The following is a 10,332-nucleotide window of genomic DNA, read 5'->3' on the forward strand; positions in this document are numbered from 1 at the left end:
TGGTAGTGGTGATAGTAGTTCATCTACCGATGTGCGCTTACCTGACGTTTTTGGTCGTCCGACCGATTTTTTCTCGGTAAATTTTACCAGTTTATCAGCAATTTCTTCACAAAATTCTGGCAAATTCGACAATTTTTCATCCACATCATAGTTTGAATCCTTTTTTTTCGGCATTAATACGACGATAAAGCACGTATGAATTTGTTAAAGCCATATCGAGGAAGTGATAGAACAAGCGGACTATTGCATCACACGATTTAATTCGAATGTGGTAGCGGCCCATTAAGCCATCCATTAAATCAACACCGCTCATGTGGCTATTATACTGACGAATAATTTTCGGACTGTCAACTTCGATACATTTTTTTTTGATCGATCATATCGTGCAGCTTTTGCTGGTTGTACATTCGGATTGTTTCTTTGAAAATCATTTACGCCAACATAAGTTGATACTAAACGAACCGACTTGTTATCTTTCCACAACACAGTTGAGATATCAACATTTTCGCCACAAAATATTTGAGAACTGTTTTGAGTCTTTTTGAATTGATTCAACGCCTATGAATAATATAGATCATGAAATATTGATTTTGTAAAAAAATTAAATTCACAACAAATATTGTATATACCTTCACCAGTAAAACCACCAGTAGACGGTGTCGCTGTTGGGCCGGATAATTCAAACGAAGGCAATGGTGAGCGTGGTCGTTTCGGTGGCTTGAATTGGGATGCGGTTGATGTTGTTGGCAGCGCAAAATCTTGTTGTGTTGGCAATGGCGTTGTTGAACGCCGTTGTATCGATGATTGTGTGGTTGATTCGGTTGATGTTGACGGCAAAAAATCATACACTGTCGGCAATTGCAACACATGTGGTATTGCTACTGGTTTATTCGACTGATCAAGGTCAATTTGACTCATGTTCAATGAAAAATTGATGGAATCATTTTCCATTTCACTAACCGCTTGCTCTATCAATTCTTCATCTTCCGCGCTTATTTCATCAATTTCATAATCTGGATCGCCATAACAATCATCACTACTGTTATCATCTTCTGTTTCTGATTCATTAGATTCAATAGACTCCATCAATTCGATAACTTCTTCATCGGAACAATGGCTAAGATTGATTCTCTTGCCCAAATCCATGTTTCTTCTATAAAAAAAAAATCAATTGTGCACTTTTTTCAAATTGTTGAACAAAAATGTATGACGCAATAAAGGGGACACTTTTTATGACGTAAACCGGCACATCCGCCCACAGGCGGACCTCACAAAAGTTTCTCAACGCATCACTTTTTTATATTTTTGATAAAACTTGATATACCTATATACTGAAAATTAAACTACCTACCTTTACGAAACCAAAATTATTGCAAAAAAATAACGCCAAGAACTTCTTTTTTTTAAGCTCAAAAAAATTGAAAAATGAAAAATAATTTTTCGTCCACATAACGTGAATTTTCGAATTCAAATGAGCATAGCGATGTAACCAAACGTCATATTACAGTTACACTCACACTTTTGTGTAGGTTGAGATAACAGCTACCATATACATGTAAATGTTTTACGATACACAATCTGCATTTCATAATTTTTTAATTTTTGTGACATCCGCCTCAGGGATGTGCCAGTTAGAGGGTTAAAGCGTGATGTAAAGAGTTCGGCTGTTCTCTTTGACAAATTTCTTTCTCGTAGAAGGTCATTGAAGTCGGCTTGCGTTACTAAATGCGGCACTGCAGTCCCAAGTTCACTGGGTGTTGGTACAAATTCCGATACTTCTGGTTCCCGCATCTCGCATTCGATGCAAGAAATGTTGATAGCATTGTTGGTGCTACTGTTGGTTCTCCATCCCTTAATTCGGGAACATCATCAAAAATCGTTCTTCTGGTGAGTACAGAACTGCTGGAATAACCGATTCTACATTAGCGTAGCGAATTTTGTTGCGGCGAAAGTATTGGTACCCTTTAGTTTGAGTAAAAGTTACGCAAAAGTAGCACAGTTCACTGCAGTGCTCCGTACGTGGTAGCCAAATTGTTGGTACAGAGTACTTTATTGTTGACCTTCCATCAGTAAACTTGCATAAATTTCTATAGCAATAGTCGCACACGACTTCCGGAGTATACCACAAGTAAGGAACATAAGCAGTCTTGAATATTTTCTGAAACGAATAACCACTGTTTTCGTAATATTTTCAAAATTTTTACTTGGTGCGAATAAGCCACAAACGTAACAAAAGTTATTTCGAGTCAAGCTCTGCATTTTTCCTAAGATGAAATATACAGAAAGACGTTTTCGCGCAACAGAACTTAAAACAATTGTCAAAGTATACGTCTCCTAGTAGCGCAACTGTCAGATGATCGGAACTTCCGGAACTGTAACAAACACACAAACGGCACAGAGTGTGTTGTGTGAAACAATAAATTAAAGGTTAATAAGTTGTTTAAAAATTTGGAGTCCCTTCAAGTTATGCCGAAAATTTAGAAAAAATTTGTTTTATTTAGAAAAAAAAAATTCAAAAAAATCTGAGAATTGATCAAATTTTTTTTTTTTAATTTTACATAATAAAAACATTTCCAAGAGGCTGCCTGCAGAAATTCAGGGCGATTGGATCACGGAAAAAGGGTTAAAAATTGATCCAAAGTTTTTCACACAGGCGGACTACGAGCTCTATATCTTATACATAAACAAAAAAAAATTCTGACGTGTACATGAAAATCGCCGATACACGTGTATTTTTATTTTTTCTCTCCTTTCCGAAAATGTATATTTGGTTCATAGGACAGAAAAAAAATTCGTTTTTGTAACGCAGTGTAAGAGGTGTTATTTTGGTATTCAAAGAAAAATTCTAATATTTAATATAAGTGATCGGAAGTTTATTTCATTATAAAGAGGAAGGTATGCCGTTTATAGTGAAAAGTAACATCAGGCAAATGACCACCACGACCACGCTTACAGAACAATATCCTTTTCATGAAATTTTCATCAACCGAATAGCAAAGTGGCTGCCCTATGTCCTCGATAGCCACACGAATTCCCTCTTTGAGGTCTTGAATCGACCCTAGGCTGTTGGCGCAGACCTTCTCTTTCACGTGGCCCCAAAGGACAAAGTCACAAGGTGTTAAATCACAAGATCTCGGTGGCCAATTGTGATCACTACTTTGAGAGATAACACGGTCCGGAAACTTTTCCCCTAAAAGGTCAATGGTATCGTTGCTTGTGTGGCACGTAGCGCCGTCTTGTTGAAAATAAACGTTGTTCAGTTCAAAACCATCCAATTCCGGCCGAAAACAATCGTTAATCATCTCGATAGTGATAGATAACACCTGTTATTGGGAAACCCTTTATAAAGGCAAATCTACGAAGGCAGGGCTTCTCGAGGTAATTCGAACAATAGAGGGCTCTCTAGAGAACAAACAGTATACCATGGCAGCATTTTTGGATATAAAATTTGTCTTCTAACTGGATTAATAGCTAAAAGATTCTGATTCTCATATGTATTATTTTTAATTTTCCTAGGAGGAGTATTAGTATTATTCATCTATGTTACATCCCTAGCATCAAATGAAATATTCTCCCTTTCAATGAAAACAGCCTTTTCATTTATATTAATTTTCATTTTATTAATAAGTACCAGATGATTTATAGATAAATCATATATTTCATCCTTCATTCAAAATAATGAAATACAAACCATAATTAATTTAAATATATTTACAGAAGAAAATTCTCTAAATCTTCATAAATTATATAATTATCCAACAAATTTAATTACTATTTTATTTATAAATTACTTATTAATTACATTAATTGCAGTAGTAAAAATTACTACATTATTCTACGGACCCCTTCGATTAATAAATTAAACTAATGAACAAACCTTTACGAACCCAACACCAATTTAATAATGTTAGCACTGATGCCATTCAACGGGCGTTGAAAGGCTTAGGGGTGGACAATTGTATCATCTCTATACTAGAAACCAGGATCATTAAAGCTAATATGGGAAATATCAACATAACTAAGAGGTTCCATAGGGTCACTTCAAGTGGAAAGTCAAATATATAACCATGGGTTATATTTAAAATAATTGACCTTAAGAATAGCTTAGATAAAAGAATTAACACTTTAATCCAAATTATAGCTGGTATTAAAGAAGTTGTAGTTGGAGAAGCTATTAAATAGGAGAAAGATAAAATAATGAGAAATCGGTTGAGTACATTCAGCAATATTCGGCAAGGTAACGTAGCAATTTATATTATATTTGAAGCTCTCTTCTATATGTTTAGTTTTTTGGGTAAGTTATTCCAAAGACGGGCAGAAGACCCAAAGTATTTACGTCAGAAAACAACTGTACTTCGTCGGGACTAAGTTAAACGAATGGCAAGATTTTCAAAATTTAAGTCGATCTTTAAGGTATCTGGGTTCCTGCGTATGCTGAGAGTTCTGGAGTAAAACTAAACATTTAAACTTAAGCAAATCGTTCAAAGATACAGATGCAATCTTTCTCGAAAAACAGATATGCGGTGATACCTTTTTTACAGTAAACGTATCTCGCAATATTATTGTACAAAACATTAAGTTTACTACAGCACACACTATCATAATGAGTATATGAACCACAACCATACAAATCCGTTTTACCATTGAGTAAGTAATAACATAGAGTCGCAATCTGCACAAAATTCTTTTGTGTGGGGCATACCAGTACTGGCCCCGCCTTTTCACTCAAACATGCTGCGAGACTCATATTTGCAAAGTATGACAATAATTCGGCATCATATGGAATAAGCAGGGAATTGAAAAATATGGCATGCTGTGGTGCAAATACAGCATATGTTTTAGAGGTCAGTTGATGTCTGAATTCGATATTTGAGTTTGATGCGTGAGCTCGTTCCGATTCCTTTAGCGCACTCGTGGCTACAACGTTTAATTGTTTCATGGAATTACTCATTGATTGCTTTTGTAACAAGATCCGTAGATGCTTGACACAAGACTCAAACTCTGGAACCAGCATCTCCGTAGGTTTACTCTTTATTTTTAATTTTATTTGTTTGATAATTACTTTTTCAAAAATCTTTATAAAGAATATAAACGTTACTTTTAATAAAGTTTTTAAAGTATTTGTTAAAATATATGCATTTATGTAAATCACATACATATAAGTACGTACATATGTATATATGCCTGCTGGTGCATATGCATATATATATGTATGCCGACTTAGGTGTACGTTCATATACATATATGGATTCTTCTTCTTCTTAATTGGCGCTATAACCGCTTACGCGATTTTGGCCGAGTTTAACAAAGCGCGCCAGTCGTTTCTTTCTCGTGCTAACCGGCGCCAGTTGGACACACCAAGTGAAGCCAAGTCCTTCTCCACCTGATCTTTCCAACGCAGAGGAGGCCGCCCTCTTCCTCTGCTACCACCAGTTGGTACCGCATCGAATACTTTCAAAGCCGGAGCGTTTGTATCCATTCGGACGACATGACCCAGCCAACGTAGACGCTGGATCTTTATTCGCTGCGCTATGTCTATGTCGTCGTAAAGCTCATACAGCTCATCGTTCCATCGTCTGCGATATTCGCTGTTGCCAACGTGCAAAGGTCCAAAAATCTTACGCAGAATCTTTCTCTCGAACACTCCAAGCGTCGCTTCATCGGATGTTGTCATCGTCCAAGCTTCTGCGCCATACGTTAGGACGGGCATGATGAGAGTCTTGTAGAGTGTTAGTTTTGTTCGTCGAGAGAGGACTTTACTACTCAATTGCCTACTTAGTCCAAAGTAGCACTTGTTGGCAAGAGGGATTCTACGTTGGATTTCAAGGCTGACATTGTTATCGGTGTTAATGCTGGTTCCTAAATAGACGAAGTCTTTTACAACCTCAAAATTATAACTGTCAACAGTGACGTGGGTGCCGATACGCGAGTGCGCCGACTGTTTGTTTGAAGACAGGAGGTACTTCGTTTTGTCCTCGTTCACCACCAGACCCATTCGCTGTGCCTCTTTATCCAGTTTGGAGAAGGCAGAACTAACAGCGCGGTTGTTAAGGCCGATGATGTCAATATCATCGGCATACGCCAGCAATTGTACGCTCTTATAAAAAATTGTGCCTGAGCGATTAAGTTCTGCGGCTCGCACGATGCTCTCCAACATCAGGTTAAAGAAGTCCCACGACAGGGAGTCACCCTGTCTGAAACCTCGTTTGGTATCAAACGGCTCGGAGAGGTCCTTTCCAATTCTGACGGCGCTGTTGGTGTTGAGCAACGTCATCTTACATAGCCGTATTAGTTTTGCGGGGATACCAAATTCAGACATCGCGGCATACAGGTAACTCCTTTCCGTACTGTCGAATGCAGCTTTGAAGTCGACGAAAAGATGGTGTGTGTCGATTCTCCTTTCATGGGTCTTTTCCAAGATTTGGCGTATTGAGAATATTTGGTCGATGGTAGACTTTCCAGGTCTGAAGCCACACTGATAAGGTCCAATCAGTTGGTTGACGGTGGGCTTCAGCCTTTCACACAATACGCTCGCTAGAACCTTATAGGCGATATTTAGAAGACTAATCCCGCGGTAATTGGCACAAATTGCAGGATCGCCCTTCTTATGGACTGGGCAGAGCACACTTAAATTCCAATCGGCAGGCATGCTTTCATCCGACCATATTTTGCATAGGAGCTGATGCATGCACCTTACCAGCTCCTCGCCGCCATGTTTGAATAGCTCAGCCGGCAGTCCGTCGGCGCCCGCGGCTTTGTTGTTCTTTAGCCGCGTTATCGCTATTCTCACCTCGTCATGATCGGGTAGCGGAACGACAATTCCGTCGTCAACGATTGGGGTATCGGGATCTTCACTTTCTCGGTGACATGCGCAGCTGTCACTGTTTAATAGGTTCGAGAAGTGTTCCCTCCATAATTTAAGATTGCTCTGTACGTCGGTCACCAGTTCGCCGTCTTTGTTCTTACAGGAAAACGCCCCGGTCTTAAAACCTTCTGTAAGCCGCCGAACTTTCTGGTAGAATTTTCGGGCGTTGTTCCTGTTGGCCAGCATCTCAAGCTCTTCGCACTCACGTATTTCGGCCTCTCGTTTCTTCTTTCGGATAATACGTCTCTCTTCCTTTTTCAGCTCTTTGTAGCGATCCCACATGGCTCGCGTTGCGCCCGATCGCAGCGTGGCTCTATAGGCGGCATCCTTTCTTTCTGCGGCAGCATGACATTCCTCGTCGTACCAATTGTTTTTTCGGGCTCGCCGGAATCCGATTTCTTCTTCGGCGGCGGTACGTAGAGAACGAGAAATGTTGCTCCATTGTTCGTGGATGCCGGTTTGTTGGGCAGTACTCTCTGAGAGCAGGAGTGAGAGTCGAGTGGCGAATCTTCTGGCTGTCTGTTGTGATTGCAGCTTTTCGAGGTCGAACATTCTTTGCATAGGTAGATGCACGTTTTTTGCTGCACAGAGGCGCGTGCGCAGTTTGGCTGCAACAAGGTAGTGATCCGAGTCAATGTTGGGTCCTCGGATCGTACGTACATCTAATACACTAGAATCGTGTCTTCCATCTATCACAACATGATCGATCTGGTTTCGCGTTTTTCGATCAGGGGACAACCAGGTAGCTTGGTGTATCTTTTTATGCTGGAATCTGGTGCTGCAGACTACCATGTTTCGGGCCCCGGCGAAGTCGATCAGCCTCTGTCCGTTACCGGATGTTTCGTTGTGCAGGCTGAATTTTCCGACTGTGGGACCAAAAATTCCCTCCTTGCCCACCCTGGCGTTGAAGTCGCCAAGCACGATTTTTATGTCGTGGCGGGGGCAGCGCTCATAGGAACGTTCCAAGCGCTCATAGAAAGAATCTTTGGTCGCATCGTCCTTCTCTTCCGTCGGGGCGTGGGCGCAAATTAGCGATATGTTAAAAAAACGGGCTTTGATGCGGATTGTTGCGAGACGCTCGTCCACCGGAGTGAACGACAGTACTTGGCGACGAAGTCTCTCTCCCACAACAAATCCGACACCGAATTTGCGCTCCTTTACATGGCAGCTGTAGTAGACGTCGCAAGGTCCTATGGTTTTCTTTCCTTGCCCCGTCCATCGCATCTCTTGGATGGCAGTGATGTCAGCCTTTACTCTCACGAGGACATCAACCAGCCGGGCAGAGGCACCCTCCCCATTAAGGGACCGGACATTCCAGGTGCATGCCCTCAAATCATAGTCCTTAGTTCGTTTGCAGGGGTCGTCATCAGTATAGGGAGGTCTCATCCGAGGCTTTTTTAAAGTTTTCATTGGGGGCGATTTTTAAGTGGCGGGTCCCAAACCCAACGCACAACCAGCTATCCTGGAATGTTTCGCCTTCTCACTTTAGCTCACTCCCGAACGGGTGTTCGGAAGCTACCCAGAGGATACGTGGGCTAATCCCGGCCGTTGTGAGCTGCTTGAACCATATGTAGAAGAATCGGGATTAGGGATAGGGAAATATTGTCGCAGGGAATAGTGCAGAGAACGTAAATGATATAGAAAAGTCTCACGAGCCACGAATAGCGTGAGTTGTCAAAAATGAGGTGTAACTGCAAAGATTTTCTCACCTCGCCAAACTCGACAGCGAGAAGTTCTTAACAGAACAGATTATAGTGAATTCTGTATAAGTGTATTGGCTCTGCATAGTTTCGGCTTCTGTCTGAAATCAAATTGCCGACGGCATTTGGCAAGCATTTGAATGTGCATTTATATGTTCCTTTGGCAAACGAAATTGTATTCAATTTACGTTTTATTGCAGGGAATAATATATGTATGCATTTTTAGATAGCATAAAACTTTGAAATTTAAAATAAATAAAAAAAAAGGATTCAAAGAATCCTATTTGCATATACATATGTACATATGGGACAACTAAGTTCAATTGCATCCTTGCACACATTTGTATGCGCTGAAGCAACCATGACCTACCTCAAGAGGCATCACCTTATAATATTTACATACAATTATTAGGGAGTAAATACCCAAATTATCGAATTCCTGCCTAAGAGTACGTTCACATATGCATTAATTACCAATAAGTCCACAAAATTAATCTACCCGTTCACATATGGCAGATTTACTGCAAAACAGCTGTCAATATTGTTGTGAAAGGTTTTTCTTCATAGAAATTATTTTGGTGGAATATTTCGGTGTTTTTGGTTTGTGTAATTATTATTAACGAAATGAAGAAAAGACAAAAGGAAGGAATAGCTAATTTAATTGCACAGTTGGCTGCTAAAGATTCGAAATTCGATATTGCATTTTTGGAGAAAAATTTTCTTTGCGGAATCTCGCTTTTTAATAACGGACTGGGAGTTAAGCATACAAAAGTAGATGATTTACTTTTATGTGGACGTATTATAACATATGCTAAAAGAATTCTCTTTTGCATCTGAATATACATATTTGTATGTGGATATGCACACTTAATGCCCTAGCCTATATACGTACACATTTGTATTCTGAACTCTCAGCAAAGCTATGATTATTACTAAACACATATGCATGCACATATAGCAGTACACACAGAGCACTCGCTTTATGCCTCTGCAAGCGCATGTTGCCAAAGCTAAAATTATAAGCCTACCGATTACAAGAACAAAATACATTCATAGGCGCAGTGGTAGCGGCCAATATTCTTTTAGTCGCAGAGGCGCTGAACAGTTTCAACTATTATACAACCTTCAGGAACGCCTGGTCGATTTAAAACTAAAAAAAATTAAATTAAAAAATTAATAAAAATAAGTTTAAGAAAAATAAAATATGTATAAATAAATTTAAAAATATATATTATATATTAAAAAAATGAAAAAAACTTGATTAATTGATTGAATTAATAAAATGAAAAAAGGTAAAATTTAAATAATATAAAAATATATTGTAATAAAATACTTTAATCGGAAGTCACCTTCAGGAACACTTGGAATATATATTTAAAAAAAATTTTTTTATTAAAAAAAAATTAAAGTGAAAATAACGAAGATTTGTTTAATAAAAACAACAACAAAAAATAAAAAGAAATAGAAATAAAAAAGTTTAAATTAAAATAATGAAGGGTTTTCTAATAACACCGCGTTACACACATTCTGTCCTATGAACCAAATCGTCCCCTTAGTATTAAAATAGCCTATAAATTTTTTGATGTTTTGAGAAAATGAACTTCAGACTGTTTGTCGAAAGTAGAGCTCTCACTCAAATCTCGTTATGTCTGTAAATATTTATTATTTTTGACTGACGTTTTGACCCACTTTGTGGAACTAGAGTTTGACAAAATTTTGACCACATATAAAATCGACGATGGAGAATCCAAAAATTCAATAAAAAAA

General features: G+C 38.9%; 1 protein-coding gene across 1 annotated transcript; it reads right to left on the reverse strand.

Annotated features, from left to right (window-relative positions):
- Window positions 1-357: 357 nt before the first annotated feature.
- On the reverse strand, window positions 358-1,146 carry LOC128870022 (uncharacterized). The gene is made up of 2 exons (XM_054112618.1): window positions 630-1,146; window positions 358-558 (listed from the first exon to the last, which is right to left on the reverse strand). Exons 1-2 carry the CDS (start codon window positions 1,144-1,146, stop codon window positions 497-499), a joined length of 579 nt encoding a protein of 192 aa, XP_053968593.1. The 3' UTR covers window positions 358-496.
- Between the last annotated feature and the right edge of the window lie 9,186 nt (window positions 1,147-10,332).

Source organism: Anastrepha ludens, chromosome X (assembly GCF_028408465.1).
Source record: "Anastrepha ludens isolate Willacy chromosome X, idAnaLude1.1, whole genome shotgun sequence".
In the NCBI taxonomy this organism is placed as follows: domain Eukaryota; kingdom Metazoa; phylum Arthropoda; class Insecta; order Diptera; family Tephritidae; genus Anastrepha; species Anastrepha ludens.

Excerpts from the sequence above, each read along its gene's own strand:
- LOC128870022 (XM_054112618.1), bottom strand. The coding sequence starts at position 1,146 with ATGGATTTGGGCAAGAGAATCAATCTTAGCCATTGTTCCGATGAAGAA. Across the intron at positions 559-629 it reads TGGTGGTTTTACTGGTGAAG|GCGTTGAATCAATTCAAAAA; the intron begins GTATATACAATA and ends TATTATTCATAG.